Source organism: Rhinolophus sinicus, chromosome 14 (genome assembly GCF_057876585.1).
Source record: "Rhinolophus sinicus isolate RSI-liver-muscle chromosome 14, RSI-T2T, whole genome shotgun sequence".
In the NCBI taxonomy this organism is placed as follows: domain Eukaryota; kingdom Metazoa; phylum Chordata; class Mammalia; order Chiroptera; family Rhinolophidae; genus Rhinolophus; species Rhinolophus sinicus.
Window position 1 is genome coordinate 37,715,927 of NC_142514.1, and position 24,682 is coordinate 37,740,608.

At 36.8% G+C, this 24,682-nt stretch overlaps 1 protein-coding gene across 2 annotated transcripts in view; it reads left to right on the forward strand.

The window, feature by feature from the left end:
- The window catches only part of SCP2 (sterol carrier protein 2), a 111,533-nt gene that overhangs the window by 74,605 nt on the left and 12,246 nt on the right, over positions 1 to 24,682 (forward strand). For both annotated transcript variants that reach the window (XM_019742794.3, XM_088791148.1), the window contains exons 12-13: positions 2,303 to 2,456; positions 15,620 to 15,713. In XM_019742794.3, the coding sequence (XP_019598353.1) occupies positions 2,303 to 2,456; positions 15,620 to 15,713 (248 nt within the window). The remainder of the gene's footprint in view (positions 1 to 2,302; positions 2,457 to 15,619; positions 15,714 to 24,682) is intronic.

The following is a 24,682-nucleotide window of genomic DNA, read 5'->3' on the forward strand; positions in this document are numbered from 1 at the left end:
ATAGTTTCTTTTTTCCAGGCAGAGGAAAAACATGGTTTTCATTTTAGTGCCAGGAGTTATCCAAGGAAGGAACATTTTTTTAAAAATATGCTCAAATAGTTTATGCTTTTATGACTGTCTGACGTGCCTTCTTTGCAAGGGATTTCTGAGGCCAACTTTTGACTTCTACCCTTTACAGATCTAGATTTTAGAAATATAAGAAACACCAGTTTATTCTGAAGGTAGACAACCAGAAAGCTCAAACGATCACTGTTTTCCCACAGATACTCATTTTTTGTCAAAAGCAAATAAATTACAAGAAAATAAGTTGATAATGTGGATGTTTATTTCCTTCTCCACCTTTTTTTTTTTGCCATATGTGAATTAGGCAGTTCATGAGTAGAGATTTATCTCAGTGTACCACATATAGATTTAATAATTAAATCTATGAAACACATTAACAAGAGAAAATGACCAAATTTAATTACATATGTATGCATGGGAGCTTCACATACATGAGAGAGTCAGAGACCTCACATACATGAGAGGTTCAAAGACAGAAAGGGAAAATGAGGTATGTATGACATTCTGAGCTAAGGATGAGTAAGGTGTCTTGGGCCTTCAGAGGGGAGAGAGGTCATTGCAGGACAATAAGAATAGCAGATGTTCAGTAATTAGTAGTTTGCCCTGATGTGTAGATAGGTCAAAAAATAGTTGGTTTTGGTGATAACTTTTATTATGGGCAAGGTCCCTAATTTAAATCTTTAAGGGAGAAGTAAATGTTTCTCATGAGCATGCAGGGTCTTGATTGTCTTCAGTTCAAAATAGTTCACATGCCAAAGTGGCACCTTTTGGGAGGCCTGTTCTAAACCGCTGCACTTGATTATTTCCATAGAATGGTTTTCAAGGCATTTTAAAGGCACTTAATAATTTTTATACATTACTTTTCAAAGATGTTGTACTGGTTAGAACTTTCACCAGTACCTTATGGAAGTGGCTATTTTACCATCGTCTCCCCAGCTCTGATTAGTCCCATTTGTAAACATCCTTACAATTTGGTTGATTAAAAATGGTATCTTGCTGTTTGATTTGATCAAAGTGAGGTTGAATATTTTCTCAAATATTTGTAAACTATATTTATTCTTTTGTAAAGAAAACTAGCAGTATTTCTCCACCCATGTGTATATAAGACCAGTTTGAATCCTTTTTGTGTTACATATTTATTAAATATTTAAGCTTTTTATATGGCAGATTTCTAGTAAAATTGATTGCCCCGAAGTCTGGATATATTATAAAATCATTCACTATGACCTTCCTAATTAATATTCAAAATGTTCATAATTCATAAAATTATTACAGGGTGTCAAGTTCCCTGTTTTAAAAGTGTTTAAGATATATATTCTGTAAATATATAGAAACTGTTTGGAAATGAGAAGTGGCATTTAAATTTCTTGAGGGTGAGGTTTATATAGGACAGTGTCACAGGTATCAGGAATCAGAAGGTGTGATTGGGTGTGTGGGTGGAAGAACAGACATTGTAAGTACACCCCTGAAGCTCTGCCTCCAGGAGGAGGAAACCAGTCTATCCTGATAGAACATTCTTAACTCAGCTATCCTTGAATAGCTGGTCTGGTAGAAAGATAAACAAATGGAAATCAGAGAAGACACATGTTCTAATCTCAACTCTGGAATTAGCCTGCTTTGTGACCATTCACAAATTACTTACTATTACAGTTTCTCAGTGCTTACATGGTTACGTTTTGTTCAGCTCTAAGAATCTTTGATTTTATTTTCCAGGGGATAAAAGCTATTCTTGTCAATCCAGTTATTCTTATGAATAGCTATGTACAGGTTTGGAGAACAGTTCATTCTTATTGGGAACTATTTAGGGAAAATAATGGGAAAATTCCCCATACCAACTAAATTTTTTAGGGAAAATGAAATCCTAGATTTTCTTTTGATACATAAAAATGGTAAAATTTAATTATTTTTATGCCGTTTCTCTGGGCTAGAGAACTGTCTAGTCAGTGTTTTCTCTTTCAAATGGCCAGAAAACGACAGACAGGTGGGATAAATTTAGAGTGCAGAGAATTTCTTAAGCCTGGATATTGTCTAAATACAGAGATTACTTAGGGGAAGAAAACTAGGTGCAAAGCCATCAGTGATTTTAAGAAAAGTTATATTTAAGCAAACATTGTCTCGGCTTAATTAAATGCTTTCATTAAAAGTCACAATTAAATGTTAGCGCTTGTCTGGCTTGAGAAAGCTGTTGAGCAACTTTCTAAACCGACAGACTCTGACTGCTCTGTGTTCGATTTGTTAGGTCTGGCTCAGTGCGCCGAGCTCTGCTGGCAGCTGAGAGGGGAAGCCGGGAAAAGACAAGTTCCTGGTGCAAAGGTTGCTCTGCAGCATAATTTAGGCCTTGGAGGAGCTGTAGTTGTCACGCTCTACAAGATGGGTTTCCCCGAAGCTGCCAGGTAAGGGGCATTCTGTGTTTTGTCCGGCAATGAATCCTTCTGACTTTTCACAGCTGGTGACGTTTTACATGTCAAAAGTCCTAATTTTATTGCCTTAGTACTCAAAGAATAAGTATCTCATTACAGTGCTTTAGTAGCATGGCTTTAAAACTTTAACACTGACCATTAACTTTTAAACTTAATCAGCCTTAGGAAAATTTTGTTCAAAAAGTAGGTGGCACAGTCAAAAAAGAGCTGAGCTAGAAGCCGGAGCTGGCAGGGTGCTTGTCTCAGCCCTGCCAACTTGAGTAATTTTAATTTAGGAAGTCACTTTTTTATTTCCTTTTCTACAATTTGCTTTCTCCCCATAGTCTCCGAGGCGTCTGAGGTTGTTTGGAGGAAGTCAAACAACTGATTGGCTTTCAGCAAATTTATTCTGAATCCAGCTAAGCCCTCACTGCTGCTAGAATCCGTTTTATTTCTCTTGCTGATTTTCTTCCTGTCCTTGTCAAGGGCCTGTTCTCCTCAAATCTCTAAAGCACTTTCTTTTCCAGGCCTTTAATGATCCCTCAACTAACTTGCTCTTCTCTCAGGGAAGTGCTTCTTCCTAGAGCGGAAAAAGTCCCTCTTCTTTTCCTAGGCCCAGCTTTCCTCTTTACAGGCTTTGCTTTCCAACAACTTTCTATAACTTTGTTGCAAAAACTAAGTATACCCTCTTGCTTTGGAATGTTTCCATCTTTGCCTTTCCATTGGCTCTTTTGTCTCTGTCAGCAAGCATGTGCAGGTCTTCTGTATTTTAAAAAAATCTATCTCCTTGCCTTACTTAATTCTTCTTCATGATGCGCTTTTTATATTGAGCCATCTTTGTTTTTTTCATGCTGAAATATCTTACAGTCTAGTTTCTGACTTCACCACTGAGGTCAGGTAAGGCCACCACCAGTAGTCTGATTATGAAATTGTGAAATGTCCTTGTCTTTATTTTCCACCCTTACTCTCTTTAACCCTGCTGTAGCTTTCAACACTAATTGGCTTCCCTTTTTCTCCTGAAATTCTTGGTATTTATTCACACTTTTGTTCCACAAAGGATATGCAACACACTTCATTAACAGAATCCTTTGTATCTTTATGTTTTGAAGCTCTGGAGTCTGTTCTCTGTCCTTTCGTTCTTCTTTCTCTGCCTGAAATATAATTTCTGTTGTGTAAATTCTATCTTTCTTCAAAGGCTCATCTCAGGTACCATCTTCCTTTAAATATCCACAGCATTTTGTACCTCTTGGGTCCCTGTTTAATTTTGGTTTAGTTGTAGTGTATCTAGCTTGTTTTTATTCCCTTTATTATATGAACTCCTTGAGGCCTAAGACTGTAACCAGCTTCTCCCCATCCCTCTGAGGAGATCTTTCAAAGTGGGTAAATGTTTATTGAATTAAATAAAAAGATGTTAAGCTAGGAATTTTAAGTTTCTTCCTAAATGTGATTCATTGGTTCTGTACTGACCTGTGGAATTCCATCCAGTTCCTATTTGGAGTTGAAAACCCTTGGTAAAAGCCAAACTATGAAGAGCTACCAGAGTCAGAATATTAAAGTAGCTATCTAATTTTCTCAGAAGTTTATGAATTTTAAGTGATAAATTATATTTTAAACCTGGAATTCTCATAGTTCTTTTATTTTCAGGAGACTAAATAATCGCGATACAGAATTGTTCACAATAGCCATAGTTGATGTTTCTGGGAAGGTATAAGTATGAAAAATCCAGATGATATATTAATGATAAGAAATTGATTGGAAATATTAAAGATATTTTAGTGATAGTTTTAGTAATACAACATAATTCACTCCAGAGGCCAGAGTTGGGAAGACAATTCTAACTCTGATGGTGCAAATATAGTTTTAAAATGAGGTTGTGGTTTGGTTGTAAACCAAGTAATTTTAAGGTGCCCATTGCACGTGACCTGATTTGCTTAATTTCTCGTTTAACTAACTTTGATGGAGCAGCTACATGCTTAAGTCCCCAAGTATAATCCTCTGAGTATATGGGTAAGGCAAGCTTACTTTTTTCAAAATGCTGTAGAAGCCCAGAGGAAATTATTGTGAAGAAGGTAAATTTGAACTGGAATGACTAGCATTGCCCAGCCAGAAGGGTACAGGAGGGACATTCCAGGCCTGTACAGATATTTGAAAATACAAGGTTTGGTGATTGTTGTGCCGTGTGGGTGGAGAGTAGGTTATTTTGGTATGTGCCTGGATAGGAGGGCAGAGTCAGTAGTGTGTAGATGACAGGAGATGCAGCTGTAACAGTAGATTGGATCATGGTTTTGAAATGCTTAAAATGCTGTGCTCAGGAGTTTGGAACTTATCCTACAGAACACGAGTGTTAACAAAAGATTGTGTGATTGTATTGTCCTTTAGATAGATCATTCTGGCATTATTTTGATTGAATGGTAGAGAGACCAGAGGCCAAGAATCCTTAGGAGACAGTTGCAGTTGTGTGGATTAAAAATGTTTAGTACTGCAATAGTGACTTGTGAAAATGAAGAGGAGAGGTCATATTTAAGTACTATGATCAGTTACATTTATTTTACAATCAAACTTTTCTTTCATTTAGATTAGTTTTGAATATGAGTATTGACTTTGTTTTATAACATCCTATTTGTTTTATGTAAGTGGGGAGCTTTTATGATACAGACTGAGGATAGATTTGCATTCTGTACTCTGTTAAATGAAACTTATTTTTATAACCCAACTTTGTTTTGCTTTGTGTTTTTGATTTTTAAATTAAGGTACATTTTACATACAGTAGAAGTCACCCTTTTTAGTGCACAGTTCTGCACATTTTGACAAACATACACAGACATGTAACTACCACCATAATCAAGATACAGAACAGTTCCATCACCCCTCAAAATTCCTTGTTCATCTTTGTAGCCAGCCTTCCTCACTGCACTGCAGCCCCTGGCAACAACTGATCTAGTTTTTGCCCATATAGTTTTCCCTTTCCAGTATATCATGGGAATAGCATCAAAAGGCCTTTCTTTCACCTAGCATATCGCACTTGAGATTCATCTATGTTATTGTGTGGATCAGTAATTTGTTCCCTTTTTATTGCTGAGTTGGTATTCCATTGTATAGATATACCACAGTTTATCCATTCCTTGGTTGAGGCATATTTAGATTGCTCTGTTTTTTTATTTAATGAAAATTATTTAAATTAGCTTGAAAGTTTAAATCAGCAGGTAAAAAGCCTAAGTGATATGAGAAGTTAAAAGTTAGAAGTAAAAATTTTCTCCACGTAATGATTGCAACTGTGTGTGTGCTCACAAACAAGGACAAGAAGAAGCAATATGGAAAAAATGAATATAGGAAACTTGTTGGAATGGTGGGATTGTAGGTGATTAGTTTTTTTCATTTTCTAAGTTTCATTTTAATTAGAACCCTTTTTTTGACATAACTTCAAACATATAGGAAAAAAATTAAGAATAATACGAAGAACTCCCATATACCTGGTATTCATGTTCACTAATTGTTTATATTTTGCCCCATTTGCTTAATTATTTTTTCTTTATATATATTTATAGATATATGCATATTTTTCTGAAATATTTGAGAGAAAATTGGAGACATTATGCCCCTTTATCCCTAAATATTTCACTGTGCATTTCTAAAAACAAGGACATTCTCTTACTTAACCACAGTATAGTTAACAAAATCAGGAAATTTAACATTTATACAATACTATTACCTAATTCAAAGAACATATTCATAGTTCGACAATTGTCCCAATAATATCTTTATAAAAGATACTGTAAGCTTTCTTTATTTCCTCCTTGTCCAGATCCATTCCAAGATCCTGAATGCATTTATCTATGTCTCTTTAGTTGCCTTTAATGTGAAACAATCCCTCAGCCTTTCTTTGTATTTCTTGACCTTGACTTTTTTGAAGACTACAAGTACATTCTGTAAGACTAGAATATCCCTCAATTTGAATTTGTCTGACATTTCCTCATAATTAAACTCAGATTATGCATGTTTTGCAGGAATACCTCTGAATACCAGTTGTGTCCTTAGCGCATCATATCTGCAAGCACTTGGTGTTGGTTGTCCCATAGTGGTGATGTTTAGCTTTGATCACTTGGTTAAGGTGGTGTCTATTAATACCGTGTTTTCCTCTGAAAACTTACTGTTTGTTCCTTTGTAGTTAGTAAGTAATTTGTGATGAGATGCTTTGAGATTATATAAATATCCTGTTTCTCATCAAACTTTTACCCATTACCCATTCATTTTAACAACCACTGACGATTTTTTTTCTAAAGTCATCATTCCTTATATTTATTAAGTGGCATTCTGCTGTAAGGGAGAGTTTCTCTTCTGCACCATTTAAAAATGTATTTCTATCTATATTCATCTATTGATAAATATATCAATATGAACTCATGAATTCTTATTCAGTGGGTTATAATTCATTAGTATTATTTCTTTTGATACTCAAAGTGTCCCTGCTTTGGACAGTGGCTCCCTTCTAGCCGACTCCTGTATTGTCTGATGATTCTTTTTAGTGGTTACTTACTTTCTAGCTCAAGAAGATATTCCAGGCTCATCCTGTACTTTCCATGCCCCAACCCTAAGATCAGCCACTTCTCCAAGGAGCTCTGGTTCCTTTTAGTGAAGAATGGCATTTTGAAACCACAATGTGGCTGCTATCTTAGTGTTCATTTTTATTACTTCTAGGCCTTCTCAGGAGACACTGTGGATACACACACATGATTTTAATTTCATTTAGAAGAGATATTTAAGGACCACATGCAAAAATCTTACATGATTTATATCTGCCTCAATACTTAGGTAGCCACCAGTTAGCAGTTAGAATGAAGAAATTATAAAACTACTTAAATGTCATCTGTCTGCAGTGTCTTTTTAAATTTTTTGTAGACTGGAATTATCAGAAAAGAAGTGTTGATCAGTGGAAAGAGCACCCCATCAGCTTTTCCATCACATTACCTGCTTTGGGCATGTTAACTTAACCTTTCTCCTCAGTTAGAAAACAGTGAAAATATTTACTTCAGGGATTAGGAAATTAACAAATAAAAAATACCTGCCACACATTATAGTTGCTCAATAAACAGTTGACTTCTGATTTTCCTGTGCGTTTTCCTTTCTTTACTGTTTTTCTAGTTTTTGTCACTGGTTAAATGGTTCAAAATGATTTTATTTATTATAAATATCACCAAGGGTTTTGGAAAAAATGAACTTTAATTTTTAGTTCAGAATGGAGAACATATCTAACTCATTGAGGCCCACAGTTCAGCTCTTTGGACTGGATTTCTGTTTATCCAGAAATCCAGGACTACGTACCTGCTCTGAGGTCAAGGGGAGTTGCTGATTGCAAATGAACCTTACTCGCTGGTGCTTATGTGCATTGCACAATTGTCTCCTATTAGAACAAACTGATAACTGGTGAAACATGAGATTTTGGGATGGAGATGTGATTAAAATGTAGAATTCTATATTCTTCTTAAACACTAAGAATAACAAAAAAATTTTTTTTTAAATTTGACAGCTTTATGGAGACATGATTCACATGCCACACAATTCACCCATTTTAAGTGTACATTCAGTTGTTTCTAATACAGTTGTTTTTATAACAGTTATGCAATCATCACCCCAATCAATTTTAGAACATTTTCATCCCTCAAAAAGAAACCACGTACCCATTAGCAGTCACTCCCTAGCCCCCTTCCTTGCTGGCTCTGGCAACCACTAATCTACTTTGTCTCTATGGATTTGCCTATTCTGGACATTTCATATAAATCGTATAATATGTGGCCTTTTGTGACTGCTGCTTTCATTTAATGTTTTCAAGTTTCATTTTTGTTATAGGAATGAATGTAATACAGGCTTACCTCAGAGATACTGCACGTTCTGTTCTAGACCACCCCAATAAAAATATCACAATAAAGCAAGTCAAATGAATTTTTTGGTTCCCTAGTACATATAAAAGTCATGTTTACACTTACTGTAGTATATTAAGTGTGCAATAGTATTATATCTAAAAAAATGTATATACCTTAATTTAAAATACTCTATGTTGTAGTCTGTTAAGTGTGCATTAGCATTCTGTCTAAAAAAAAAAAAGAATGTACATACCTCAATTTAAAAATACTTTTATGCTAAAAAAAATGTTGTAATTCGAGCCTTCAGCAAGTCATAATCTTTTTGCTAGGGGAAGGTTGTGCCTCAATGTTGATGGCTGCTGACTGATCAGGTTGGTGGTTGCTGAAGACGGGGGGCCTGTGGCAATGTCTTTAAATAAGACAACATGAAGTTTGTTGCATCTCTTTACTATTCCTTTCACAAATGATTTCTTTGCGTCATGTGATGCTGTTTGATAGCATTTTACACACAGAACATCTTTCAAAATTGGAGTCAGTTCTGTCAAACCCTGTCACTGCTTTATCAAATAATTTTATGTAATATTCTAAATCCTTTGTTGTCATTTCAACAGTCTTTACAGCATCTTCACCAGGAGTAGATTCCATCTCAAGAAACCACTTTTTTTGCTCATGCATAAGAAGCAACTCCTTATCTGTTAAAATTTTATCATAAGATTGCAGTGATTCAATCACAACTTCAGGTTGTACTTCTAATTCTAGGTCTCTTGCTATTTCCACATCTGCAGTTACTTCCTCCACTGAAGTCTTGAACCCCTCAAAGTGATCCACGAGGGTTGGAAGCAACTTCTTCCAAACTCCTGTTAATGTTGATATTTTCACCTCTTCCCATGAATCGTGAATGTTCTTAATGGCATCTAGAATGGTGAATCCTTTCCAGAGCGTTTTCAATTTCCTTTGCCCAGATCCATCAGAGGAATCTCTGTGGCAGCTATGGCCTTACAGAATGTATTTCTTAAAAAGACTTGAAAGTCAGAATTGATCCATGGGCTGCAGAATGGATGTTCTGTCAGAATACAAGTCATGAAAACAATCTTACTGTACATCTCCATCAGAACTCTTGGGTAACCAGGTGCATTGTCAATGAGCAGTAATGTTTTGAAAGGAATTTTTTTTCTGAGCAGTAGGTCTCAACAGTGGGCTTAAAATAGTAAACCATGTTATAAATAGATTTGCTGTCATCCAGGCCTTTGTTGTTCCATTTATAAAGCACAGGCAGAGAAGATTTAGTGTAATTCTTAAGGGCCCTAGGATCTTCGGAATGGTAAATGAGCATTGGCTTTAACTTAAAAATCACCAGCTGCATTAACCCCTAACAAGAGAGTCAGCTTTTCCTTTGAAGCTTTCAAGCCAGGCCTTGACTTCTCTCTAGCTGTGCAAATCCTAGATGGCCTCTTCTTATAAATATAAGGCTGTTTCATCTCCATTGAAAATCTGCTGTTTAATTAATTATTTTAGCTGGATCTGGACAACTTGCTTCACCTTCCCCATCAGCACTTGATGCTTCACCTTGTACTTTCATGTTGTGGAGATAACTTCTTTCCTTAAACCTCATGAACCAACCTCTGCTAACTTCCAGCTTTTCTTCTGCAGCTTCCTCTTGTCTCTCAGCCTTCATAGAATTGAAGAGAGTTGGGGCCTTGCCCTGGATTAGGCTTTGGCTGAAGGAAATGTTACGGCGGGTTTGATCTTCTATCAAAACCATTACGTCTCTTCATATCAGCAGTCAGGCTGTTTCACTTTCTTATCATTTGTGTGTTCACTGGAGTAGCACTTTTAATTTCCTTCTAGAACTTTTCCTTTGCTTTCACAACTTGACTGGCACAAGAGGCCTTTCTTTCCGCCTGTCTTGGCTTTTGACATGCCTTCCTCATTAAGCTTAATCGTTTCTAGCTTTTGATATAAGTGAGAGACATGTGACTCTGCCTTTCACTTGAACACTTGGAGTCCATTGTAGGGTTATTAATTGGCCAAATTTCAATATTGTGTCTCAGAATAGGGAGGCCAGAGGAAAGGGAGAGAGATGGGGGAGTGGCTGGTTAGTGGAACAGTCAGAACACACACATTTATCAATTAAGTTCACCATCTTACACGGGCACAGTTCATGGTGCCCCAAAACAATTACAATAGTAACACCAAAGATCACTGATCACAGATCACCATAATAAATATAATAATAATGAAAAAGTTTGAAATATTGTGAGAATTACCAAAATGTGACATAGAGACACGAAGTGAACAAATGCTGTTGGAAAAATGGCACCAGCAGATTTGCTCAATACAAGTTTGCCACAACCCTTCAATTTGTAAAAAATGCAATTTCTGAAGCACAGTAGACCAAAGTGCAGTGAAACGTAGTATGCCTGTACTTTATTCCTTTTTATAGATGAATAATATTCTGTTATGAGGATTCTAATTTGTCCACATCTTCACTAATACTTTTTATTGTCTGCTTTTTTTTATTTTAGCTCCTAGTGGGTATGAAGTCGTATCTCACTGTGGTTTTGATTTGCATTCCTGTAATGGCTAGTGATATTGAGCATCTTTTTATTTGCTTACTGGCCATTTGTATATCTTTGGAGAAATAATCTATTCAGATCTTTTGGCCATTTTAAAATTGGGTTGTTTGTCTTTTTATCATTGAGTTGTAATGGTTCTTTTAAGAGCCACTTTTTGAGGGCCTAGTGTGTATCAGGACCTTGCTTGGTGCTTCATATGTACTTTGTTCAATCCTCATAAAGCCCCAAATGGTAGGTCTTACACCTTGTTTACAGATGAGGACATTCATGATCAGAGTTACAACAACTTACCTAAAGAGAGTTTTAAATGGCAGAAATCAAGATTCTGACCTTCATCTATCTGAGTTCAAAGTTCCTGTTGTGTTGGCCACTCTGTACTTGAGATCTGTGACCTTGTGTAGCAGTACCTGTATTCTAGGCCTTAGAATGAAAGTTTTCAGGAAGCATAGAGGGAATTCATGCACCAAATAATTAATCTTCAAAGTCCCTCTCAATATTTTATGTCCTAGGTTTATTTCAGGAAACTTGTATATAAACCAAGGTAAAAAAAAAAAATCAGAATATAGTTTCTACTAAAAGAACTTTATATAATGAAATCATGAGGAACATCCTTTTCTGAATTTGCCTGATTTATATTCAGTTCCCCTAGAGCAGGGCACATATCAAATAAATTGTAAGGTATGTGGGATTTTCAGAAAATATTGATAAATGTTTTACATATTAACTTTTTTTTTCTAGTATGAGTAAAAAGTTGGTTCATCATTAGCTTGAAGTGCTTTTCAAAACTAGCAAGATAAAGAGATATCTGTGACCTGTGGGAACTTGTTGTCAGGACTCTGCCCCACAAATTATCAAGATATTTTGTACACTGAAAAGTTCTACTAGTATCGGTTAATATTTTATTATGTACAATTAGGAAGTGGCAAGCTTGGAGAAAGGAAAGATCATTAAAAGCTAAAGAGTTGGACCATAAATGAAATTAATTGGCTTGTGGAGGACTAATTGTGGCCACTTGATTTTTGGTTGCTTATTCAAACTTTTGACAGAGAGGATTATGTATTAGGTAATTCTGCTCTAAATGGAACAGGACAAAATTAAGATTTAGGTGAGGGAGAATTCAATGTAATTTTCATTCCATTTAGTCACGATTTACTAAATACCTATTATGTGCCAAGAATGGAGGATACAAAGATTATTTTTTTAAGCAAGATGTGGCATCTGCTCTTGAGAAGCTGACATTTATAGGGTTTCACAATAAAGGAATTCCTGGCCTGGGTCTTGGAGATTAAAATGGAATTTGCTAAGAGGTATTCCAGACACAGGGAGCAGCACTGGCAAAGGCACAGAAGCATGAAGAAGCTTCCATGCTCAGAACGGCATGTATTTCAGCATGGTTGGAGCGTAGGTTCCAACCTAATAGACACATTCATGAATATCCACATTCATGATATTAATATGATTTCTCTGGTAGGCTCACTTTTCAACTTCTTAGACTTCCCATACCCACCCTTTTACTCTCATTCTCAGCAGATTACTTTGCCTTATATGTTGGTGAAATGTTGGAAGCCATTAGACCCAAGCTCCCTCATTTTCCATCCCAAGACCTATAAGCCTATCTAGAATTGTACCCATTGGATCCTCTTCCTTTCCTTGAGTCTCCTCCTCTTTCTGTCACAGGCCACTAGATCTCATCCCCTGTCACATTCTCAGGACTTCTCTTCTTGTATCTCCTTTCCCTGGTTCACTGCCATCGTCAGGCGAACATGCTGAGTATGTTAATCTTAAAATAAAAACACACTTTTCTTGGCACTACACTCCCCTCCAGAGACCACTCCATTTCACTCTTTCCCTAAAAGTAATGTCTCAAAAGAGCCACACTGCCTCATTCCCTCTCTTATTCACTTTTTAATTCACTATAATCTACCTCTCACCACTTCCTTAAAGTTGCTTTTGTCAAAGTCACCTGTACTCTCCATGTTGCCAAAGCCAGGAGGTACTTGACCTTTGGCAGCATTTGACGTAGTTTACTCCTCCCTCCAGATTCTTCCTCCCCTCTCAGCTTGTGTGACACCATGCTCTACTGGTTTTCCTCTTGCATCACTGGCCGCTGCTTCCCCTTCTCTCCCAGATCTCTAAATAATGGAGTTCCATAGGGTGTTGTCCTGTGCTCTCGTTTTTCTCTATAATTCTCCCAAGGTGAGCTTCTCAGTGCCCATGGATTTCAATACTGTCATTATGCTGCTGATGATCTCCATTGTATCTCCAGCCTGGACCTCTCCTCTGAGCTCTAGACTCTCATTTCCAACTGCCTTCTTGTATCACAAATATCTCACACTTACTGTGCCTAAAATGGAACTTGATCTCCTGTGCTCTTACACATTCTTATCAAATGACACTACCGTTCTCTGTTATCCAAGCAGAACACCTGAATCAGCCTTGCCCTTTCCCCTCTGTCGTAGATCTCCCTCATTCCCAGCAGGAAGACTTACGGATTCTGTCTCCAAAATGGATTTTGAATCCGCTGCCTTCTCTCCACCTCCACTGGCAGACTGCCTCCACTGTAGTCAGGCCACCTAACGTCTTACCTGGACGACTCCAGCAGCCCCCTGACTATCTCCCCACCTCTCTTCTTGCACCCCTCTCCCTCCTCAATTCATTCAGCATACTGTTGTCAGAATACCACAAATCAAACTATTTCACTTCCCTGTTTAATCATTTCGGTAGCTTCCCAGATTTCCTCCTGTGGCATGCGTGATCTGGTCCCTGCCTGCTTCTCCAGTTTCATTTCATGTCACTCTCCCCCCACTTACTGTGCTCTAATGACACTAGTCATGTTTTACTGTCTTTTAACATACCACGCTCTTTTCTGTCTCAGGGACTTGGCAGTGTCCTCTCTGAATGGCTAACTTCTTTTCTTCTTTTAATTGGGTCTTAGCTTAAATTCAGCTGCTCAAAGATGTCATTCCTTGATTGCCCTACCTAACGTAGGTGCCTCTGTTTGTTTGCTTCCTAATATTTGTAATTGTTTTGTCTGTTGACTTCCTTTTCTCCGCCATTGGAAGAATGTAAACTCAGTGAGGACAGGGATTGGTCTGACTTGTTGACTGTTACACTCCTAGTACCGTGAACAATGCTTGGCATGTAGCAAGCACTCATTAAATATTTATGAAACAGCAGAAAGAAGGAAAGGAGAATGGGTGCAGTGGGTGGAGAAAGAGGAAAAAGAGACAGAAGGAGGAGGGGGTAGAGAAAGAAAGAAGTGCTTACTGGGCAGCTACTACTTTCTCGACTCCTTCAAATCCCACCACCAACAGCACGCTTGTGGTGTGTCAGAGGAATGACCTAACATCCTAAGATGCCCTCATCCTCCTCAGACCCCTCGGGTTTCTGTCTGTATCTAACACTGGACATTCTGGAGCCCATACATTCATGTCCATCATTTTTACCGTGGGCTAGCGGCTCTGCTACTAGGTGCTTTACACACAGAATTCCATTTAATTCTGCAGTCTTCGGCACGCTCCACCTTCTTCCCTACCTCTTTACCACAGGTACACAGAGAGGAAGTAACTGGCTCACAATCACATAGCTAATAAGTGGAGGAAGCGCCTAGGATTCCAGCCCAGGCCTTTGTGGCTATAAAGACTGTGTTGCTTCTGCCACATAGGCCATTTATCTATAGTGGTTCCTTACGTATCAACAACCAATGGGTAAATGGTTGTTAAATTCATATCTTGTATCACAGGTAAAAAATAAATCTCAAATCCAACCTCTGCTTATTCCCCACTTCCTTATAACCCTGTTCCAATCATCATCTTTTGCCTGGACTACTTCAGCAGTCTCTTAACTGGTCTCTCTGCCTCCCCACTTGTACCCTTACGGTCCCTTTTCCAGCTGGCAGCCAGATTTATTACACGTAAATTGGGTCATGCTACTCTCCAACTTACACCCTGCAGTTCTTCTCATCGTACTTGTTAGATTGGTGCAAAAGCAATTGTGGTATTTGCAATTATTTTTAACCTTTTAAACTGCAATTACTTTTGCACCAACCTAATAAAACCCAAACACCTAACCATGACTTATAAATCCCCGTTACCTGGGCCTGCATATTTCTGTGCTCTTGGATCCGTCTGCCTGCTCTGCTCCAGCCATATTGGCATTCTTTTAGTTCCTTTAACTGCCAAGCTATTTTCTACCTCAAGTTCTTTGTAGAACTGGCTTCCCTTCGTAGATCTTTACGTTGCTGGCTCATTGACACAATTTAAATATCACCTCCTCAGAGAGGCGTATCTGACTAGGCTACCTAAAATAGAACACCCAACACACAAAAATACACTTTCTCTATATCCCCTTAACCTGCCTTATTTTCTTCATAATAAGTATATTCTTTATTTTTTTGCTTGTTCCATTGTCTCTCTCCCCCACTAGCATATAAACTTCATGAGGGTAGGTTCTTTGGTTTACTGTATTTTCAAGGACAGTGCCTAGCACCTAGTGAGCGCTCATATTTGTTGAAAAAATGGGAAGTAAATCTTGTTTTATAAAACAGACTTTCATAAAATAAAGGCTTAATAACAATTTCCTTTGGGTAAGAGTCACAACACCTCTGGTTTTAGGGTTTTTGAAAATTACTACTGTGTAAATGTTGAAAAACCTAGTATCTGTATGACTCCATGGATTGAAATTGATTCATTTTCCCAATTCTTTTATTTCCCAATTCTTTTAGAACTTACCAGATTGAGGCTGCTCCAACCAGCTCTGCAGCTGATGGGTTTAAGGCAAGTCTGGTCTTTAAGGAGATTGAGAAGAAACTTGAAGAGGTAAGTAAGATTTATATAAAATACTACCACTGGACCATGAGGCTAGAGGAAGTACATACAGATTTCAGGTGTTGCCATGAAGTGGTATGAGTTGAAAATTTATACCGTATTGTCAAATACTTAGTGTATTTTAGATTTCTGCGAGTTTATTATGGTTCCTTTGTAATTCTGGTAAGAGTGCATTTTAGAGATGTGTAAGTCTCCAGATCTGAGTTGTATGAAGAACTGTAGTAAACTTCTATTGAGATCTTAACTTCAGAGGAAAGGCTAACCCTTGTCACACTTTTTTCCATCCTCTCTTTGTCAGGGAGATAATAATTATGGATAGAGTTCATATGTAAAGGGATTCTAATTTATTTTGGTATAATTTTTATTTTGAATTAAAAAGATTCTACTTAGAACCATTCAAAAGAATACTTAAAGGGAGCTTTGAAAGCTACCTAATATCAAAACTCCTCTTAAAAAGAAATCTTTTGTGCTTGATTTTTTAAAAAGTAGTTTTTAATTTGTTTTTTTCTTATAAAAATGATGCTAATGTTTTAAAAGTTCACACTATACAGAAACATATAAAACAGAAAAATTAAAAACATTCTGAAGTGTTAGAATTCACTAAAATGTTAACAATGGTTGACATTCTCTCAGACATCTCTTTGTGTATATGAATGTACAGTTTTACGTTACTAGGATCATACAATACATATTGAGTTTTTAAAATTGCTCTATATGTACAGATCTGTTTTTATCTATAATAATTAGTTATTGATTGATAATAATCATACTAAGGTAATCTAACAGTAACTCATTCTCCAAAAAAAGAGCTAATCTCATCAGGCAAAATGAGATATTTACTTAATTGTTTCAAACCTAAAGGCATCTTGGGATTTTGTTATTGGTTTTAATTTTGAGACCAACAAGGCACAGTTACTGCCACAGCCACACAATTCCAGTTGCATATCTGTTAAGCTGATCAAAGTTGGCTGAAATAAAGAAAAGGATTCAGAACGATTGAGCTGTATCGTATGTATTTCACTTGTGTTAGAGCCACAGTGTGAACGGCAAACATTGTGCATATCTCGTAACTCCCTTATTGTAGCACAAAGACTTCTTGATATCTAAGTTGATGGCATTGTGGGTGGGAAAACAGCTAATGTCACCAATGTGTCTTGACAAAGGACCCTGCATTTCTAGGATTTTTATAATGATCAATAACTTTTCTGATTTAGAAAAGGCCAGGACTGACAATTCTTGGCCGGCAGGCACTGGTGCAGCTGTTACAGACCTGTCCTGCCACCATCTTGTAGAAATACACCTGTGTGAAAATACCTTTTGTTTTATAACCTACTTTTTCCTCTTGACAGTCCATTCTATGCCCATAAAGATAAGTTCTTACCATCAGTTTTAATGACCACATAGCACACGTTAGAATGTATGTACCATAATCTATTAACTAGTCTCCTGTGATAAGCATCAGGTTGTATTTAAATTTTACAAGTAAAACAATAGTTTAATAAATTTCCTTTTGCACTCATTTTTAAGTACTTAATGCTATGATTATCTTAGCATACTTAATTAAAGGGGGAAATTGTGGGGTAGTTGGATATGTGTGTTTTGCATTTTGATACATGTTGCCAAATTATCTACCCCAAAACGGTATTGATTTATAAATTTAATAATAATTCATGAGAGTGACTATTTTTTCTTCATACTTGTTCCAGTGCTATGTTGGCTGGTTTAAAAAAAAAAAACTTTGCCAATGTAGTAGGAAAAAAATCTCGTTTTTAAAAATTTCTTTCAGTACGGCATCCACTGAAATGAAATTGGACTCTTAAGAGCTCAGCTTGAAAATTTTTTTTTTCATGTCACTAATATTTGCCTACAGAATAACCCCATAGCATAGTTACTTCTGCCAGGTTGCTCAATTTTTTCAATTTTATTCTGTCAAAAAAAAAAAAAATCAATTAGAAATAATTAGAATATCTGCTATGGCTAGATGTCAATCATTGAATACTTCATTATTGAGATTAACAAAGCAGTGCTGTTTTTATTTCACAGTCTTAATTTAGCTTTGCAAATGTATGCCTCTTGCGCCTATTTTAATTCTGTTCTCCTTCCGTAACCTCACTTGCATGGACCTTGTCCCCTTGTTTCTTTTCTCCTTCCCACGATTGTCAGTTTTCTAAATGTTTGTAGGACTAGAAAGTGAAAGTCTTGGAATCTTTTGTCAATTCATGAATTTTCTGTCTTAGCTTGGCAAGAGATTTTATTTCCACTTTTGTCTTTGTTAGCAATACCTCATTGCCCTTCTTTGAATTCTCTTAATTTTTTGTTCCTATTATGTTTAAGACAGGACCTACTCCTCGACCTTTTACCTACTCAAAAAGAAGTCCTTTTCTTCAAGCAAGGAGGCACTTAGAACTTTCTTAGTATTAATGATCTCCAGTTTCGCAACAAATGTGTATTTTCTTTCCCCTTTTAACTCTCTCCCTCTCTCTTCAATTGAAAATGTTTTATTGACCAAAGGATGTGATTTTATGAGGGTAAGTTGGTTCTCCAAAATAATACCAAGTGCAAAATTAATCTACATTTGTTTTAAGGAAGTGGGAGGAATTTCTCTCCAAGTATGCAGCTAGAATTTCTAAGTGTTTGCTTGTTTGCTGGTGTTTTCCTGCTCCGACTTGTTGGTGTCTGTCAAAGCTCTATTCCTGAGGCATTGTGCAAGCAGATGGCATAAATGCACCTGGAAGTAGTCCTTCGGGGGCTGCTGGCCCCAAAGGAAGCCTGGCTCTTGAGTGACCCAACACACCAGCATTATCAATCCACTCTTCTAGATTATCTCCATAGAACCTTGAGGGATAATAGATTTCAAAGAATGTGGAGAAGGCTTTGAATTTTCTTTTAATTCACTTACGGTGACAAACTGCTTTCAAAGGCTAAGGTTCGGAAGTACTGATGTATCCTCCTTTGCAGTATGGTGAGGTCAAATGGAAAGAGCATTGAATTTGGAGTTAAACCAACATGGGATTGAGTTCTAGTTGTACTACTTACTAGCCATATGTCCCTGCCTGTGAGGAGACATAGAGTTTAGTGTGAAGAGAGACATGAAAAAATTTTCCCAGTGGGGGAAAAAACTGCTTTAACAAGAAACCTGGGTGCATGTGCAAAGGGCCATCAAAGTATCCAGTAGAAACAAAAAAGACACTTCCCAGAAAGAAGAGTTAGCGTGGGAGCTGAGATTTGAATTGATGATGTTGGCATGGGAATAGGGAATAGGAGGAGGTGAGTGACCAGAACAGGGCATGAGCAAGGGCCATGAGGCACATATGTTCCTAGAATTCAAAATGAGCAGTATTGTTAGCACATAAAGCCTGAGGAGGATTAAACAGTATCTGAAGATAACAGATAAATATCCTTCAGATTATGACGAATCGTGGATAGTACTGTATTTCCCTGAAAATAACACCAGGTCTTATATTAATTTTTGCTCCAAAAGACACATTAGGGTTTATTTCAGGGGATGCCTTATTTTTTCATGTACAACAATCTACATTTATTCAAATACAGTCATGTCATCTTCTTCTGGAGCATCGTCATAACTCTCCAAACCCCAAATTCTGGCTTGAATTTCTTGCGATTCCATTTCCTGTAGAACCATTGGCCCCAATCTTTCATGTCCAGCAATGGAGCTCTCCTTAAATGAGCACTTCTTGCCCAAGTAGCCTGCTCGCAGTGCATTGGCAACACAGCTGTCAGTGATTTCATCCCATGAATTCTTCACCCAAGTCACGACCTCTTGCAGGCTAGGCTTCACAAAGTTTCCACGATTTCTCTCCATTCTGTTTTCAATGTAGTCATTGATTTCCATGCGCAAATCGTCCTTAAATGGCTTATTTATTGCAATATCAAGAGTCTGGAGATAGACAATAATTCCTACAGGAATCATTATTTGATCTGTTCTTCTCTCTGCAAGGAAGTTCCTCATGTCTTTAGCGCAGTGAGTGCTGGCTGAATCCCAGACGAGCAGACCTCTTTGGCCACCTTGCAAAACAAGTGGCAGCATTAAATCGACCCTCTTCCTTATAACTGCTTGTGTGCACCAGACTTTTTTGGTTTCAAGAACATAAATGCCTGAAACACGTTCAACCTTATCTTTCTTGCCCTTAGTGATGATTAGAGGTGGGGCTTTCTTTCCATCCAGACGAATTGCCAAAATACAGGTAACACGTGCAGTTTCATAGCCAGTGGAAGGAATGTAGATTGACGAGGCATCCCTCTGATCAATTGTCATTTGAGATCCTTGGCCCATAAACACTGCAGTTTCATCCATAGCAATCATGTTGGAGAGTTGGTATTCAGAAAAGTTGATGCCAGCAACAAAGGACTTGAATGCAAGTGCACATTTAATAACTTCAATATCTTCCAGCTTTCACAGTGTTGTCAATCTTAGAGACAGTTCATATTGCTGAAGGAATCTATCCAGCCAGTGTTGTGATGCTTTGAATTCTTCTGGGGATATTTCTAACTGTGGTGCCATTGCAAGGGCAAATGCTTGAATATCAGCCCTGCGCACAACCAAAGCCTTTGCTCTCCTGTCAGCAATCCATTCACAGATGATGTTTTCCAGCTCAGGAAATAATGGTTACCGACCTGATCCACATTTGCACTTCTTAGCAGTCCCTCGTCCACCTGTTGGCTGAAGTTATACTCTGCTTGCCATTTTCGGACCATTCAGAGATCCCACTTCTCTTTGCAGAAAGCCTTAAGATTCTTGCCCCAGGATTCCTCCACGATTCCTTTCTTGTACTCGACGGAATAGCTTTCTTTTTGCACTCATCTTGTCTGGGGATCAAAATACTATTCCCTTTAAATCTACCATTAAATCAAGTGTTAATTGAAGACTTACGAGACAGGAGTGGCAACAAAAATGATGACAGTTAAGAATGATGGTCCACACAAAAGCAACAAAAAATTGCAAGCACTAAAATTCAGAAAATGTTTATTTCACACGAGTGCATTTAGTACGTCCGTTACAACACACGGCGTGTTGAATTATGAAGATTCATATTAGACACAACCATGTCTGTTCGTTATCAAGTGTGTATGTTATTCGTGCGTTGTGTCTGTACTCCGATTGGTCATTCAACAATAAGTCTCGAGTTCATCCGTTTACATAGGCGTTTACCTCTCGTCCAAAGGCGCCTGCTTGGGTATTTACAAATACTTAATTATAATTTATATTATTTATTTTAAGTATTAATGTCAATGTTGATTTATATTAATTATATATTAATATTTTAAATTCAGTATGTCTATCATGTGTTGCAGTGGACGTACTAAATGCATCCATCTGGCTGACGATCTTAACTGGGGCTTATTTTTGGGGTAGGGCTTATATAACGAGCATCCTGAAAAATCATGGTAGGGCTTATTTTCCGGTTAGGTCTTATTTTTGGGGAAATACGGTATGTAAAGACAGACTTAATCCTGTAGACTGTGGGAAGCCATTTAAGAAATCCAAACCTGAAAGTGTTAAGTGGATTATGTAAAGGTTAGATGGGTCATGTTAGATGGATTACTTGGCAGCAGGATAGAGAATAGTCTGAAGGATTCTTAATCTTTATGAGCCTCAATTGTTTTTTCCGCTCAATGAGCTAATATTAATACCTATCTAACTACTTAAAGAGTTTTATGAAGATTAAAGAAAAATATGTATATAAAAGCACTTGAAAACTTTATCTCCCTCCATTGATTTTTATTGTTGTTAGTAATTTTTCCTTAAGTTAACTTAAAATAATTTGAGTGAAATCTTTTAAGGAGAGCCAAAATAAGAGAATTTCCCTTTCAGTTAAATCTGACAGTCATTTTGATTTCTTGACATAGCTATAAAATATTGGTAATTGATTTCAGGACACCGACGTGTAAGAATTGCCTCCATGACGGTCGAGATAAGTAGGCCTAGACTAAATATTTTTAGAATAGCTTATTTGGAGTCCTGAGACCTGTGGTTGATTCTAAATAGGTTCAGGTATGTTATCTATGTATAAGAAAAATATTGACACACCACTAGGATGACTAAAATAAAAAAGACAAACGAAAGTGAGGATGTGGAGAAATTGGAACCTTCCTTCATTGCTGGCAGGATTGTAGTATGGTGTATCCACTTTAAAAAACAGTGTTTCTCAAAAGTTAAACACCTCCTTAGGACTGCAGCTTCACTTCTAAATACATACCCAAGAGAAATTAGAGCCTATGTCCATGTAAAAACTTGCACACAAATATTCACAGCAGTATTGTTCATAGTAGTTAAAAAGAAGAAACAACCATCAACTGATGAATGGCTACACAAAATGTGCTATATCCATACAATAGAATATTACTTGGCCATAACAAGGAATGAATTACTGATACGTGCTTCAACCTGAATGAACCATAGAAATATTACGCTAAGTGAAAGAAGCCAGTCACAATAGATCATATATTGTATGAGTCCATTTATATGGAATGTCCAAAATAAACTAATCCACAGAGACAAAAAGTAGATTAGTGGTTGCCAGGGGCTAGCAGGAGGGGAGAATAAGAGTGGAGGGGTGATCCTAATAAGCATAGGTTTCTTTTCTGGGTGGTGAGAACATTCTAAAATTAGAGAGTGGTGTTGGTTGCACAACTCTGAATATACTGAAATACCACTGAATTGTATACTTTAAAAGGGTAAATTTTATAGTATGTAAATGATATCTTAATAAAACTTATAAAACAAAACACAACAAAAGTAACTTTGACTAGGCTCTCTGCATACATAGAAACAGAGGTTAGTATCTGATGTCAGCTATGTAAATTCCTCAGGGATAATAATTTTTTGAGTACTCAGGCACTTATCATAGTGCCCGAACATAGTAAACACTTAAATCTTTATTGAAGTAATGAATATTATGATACCAAATGGAAGAATCATGAATATAAATTATTATAGCGATGTAAGGCTGAAATAAAGAAGGTGGGAAATAAAAACTATTAGAAATGATAAGAGAACTCAAAAGATAGCCAGTTCCAAAATAAATAAAGATTAATATATTTTCTATATATTTGCAGTAATCCAGTCATAAAACATATTGAAGAATATATTATTAATAAGAGTAATATAAAAATACCTAACAATAAACTAAGAAATATATAAAAGCCAATGTGAGAAAAAAAATGACAAAACATTGCCATGGGGCATCAAAGGAAACTTGAAGATATACTATATTTATGGAGGGGAGGACTTAATATTGTAAAAATACTGCTTCTTTACCAAACAGATACATATATTTTAGGTAACCCCATCCAAATGCAACAGTGTTTTGGGGAGAACTAATTAAATGATTATAGTATATATCTGGAGGGGGAAAAAAACCATTCAAACAAATCCAAAACTAGCCAAGAATATTTGGAAGAGAGGAATTATGATGGGGATTTACTATACTAAAGAGTAAAGTACATTATAAAGCCATAACAGTGGTACAGGAATAGCAGACAGATCATAGAGGGGGGGAAAATGCTAACATTTATTGAGCAGTTACTCTGTGCTTTATGGGCATTTACATAATTTAAATCTCGTACAACTCTGAGTTATATAACGCTACTGTTATTATCCCCATTTCACAGATAAGAAAACTGAGATTCAGAAAGGTTTAATAACTTGCCCAGTGTTATATAAGTATGTGGCAGAGCAGGAATTCAAACCTATGCTGATTCTAGATTCAGTGTTCTTAATTAGCAGAGTTTTAATTCTAGGAATTTAACCTTAAATAAATGAGGCTATATAAAAATATTTAGATATACAAATGTTACTCACAGCAGTTATAAGAGCCAGAAGTTAGAACTAATCTAAATATCAAGTAACAGAGTATTGGTTAAATACTTCTACAGTGAAAGACTATATGTGGTCATTTAAAATTATGTAGAAGAATATTTAGGGACACAGTAATGAGAATAATTATATTAAACAGGAAAGTGAATTACAAAGCAGTATATACAATATAATGCCATTTTAAAAATGTATATGCAGAGAGAGAGAAAGGGCATTTATTCTAAAATATTTTCTCTGAGTGATGAAATTATGAATTATTTGTATTTTCTTTTTTTGCTTATCGATATTTGAATTTTTCCACATTACAATGTGTTTTCTCTGTAAAGAAGAAGAATTGCATAAAATTATGTGGTTTTGCTATATTTTTTTTTTACAAGGTGTGTGAGGTGGTTGTCATTCCTTCACCCTGCCAGCTGGCTTAGCTTCTCCTCTGTGCTCCTTTAGTCCCCTGTGCTTTTCTTTACCTCATATATTGTCACAGTCATCACAGTGTATTATCACTTGCCCCTGTAACTCCTACTCTATAGTCTTGGTGCTTAGAACAATGTCTGGTGCCAGTCATTGTTTCAGTCGGTATTTCAGTAAGGAAAGGTGAAGCAGAGTGGGGATGGAGGGGAGCAGAGGGGGAATGGAAACCCCCTACAGAGATATGTATCTGAGGTTATTTTTCCAGCTGCGTTCTTCAAGATCCAAAAGTAAGTGGTAGATGGTATATTATTGTATAATTCTTTATAATAATCCAGAAAATGGGTTGAACAACAACAAAAAAGATTTTGATCTCAGAACCACTTATCTTTAAGTGCTGATTGTGGGAAGCCAAAAATAATGTAAAGCAATTTACCTGTTAAAAAAAAAAAGGGAGAGTGGGGGTTTGTACAGTTAAGGACACCAGAGTGAATCTTTCAGAAATTATTGAGATACATGAAGGCTATTTCAGTGAAATATGCTGTTGTGCCACCCCCTATCCCCCTTTCCTTCCACCAGTTATATCCAAAAAGCCATTTTTAAACAAAAGATTTGGCAGATGAAGGAGTTTTTGCCTGGTTGCCCTTCAGATTTTTCTGAGTAAAAGATCCCAAGGGAACTTGAGAACTGCCTGCTGGTCCAGCTGCTCACGTCATGT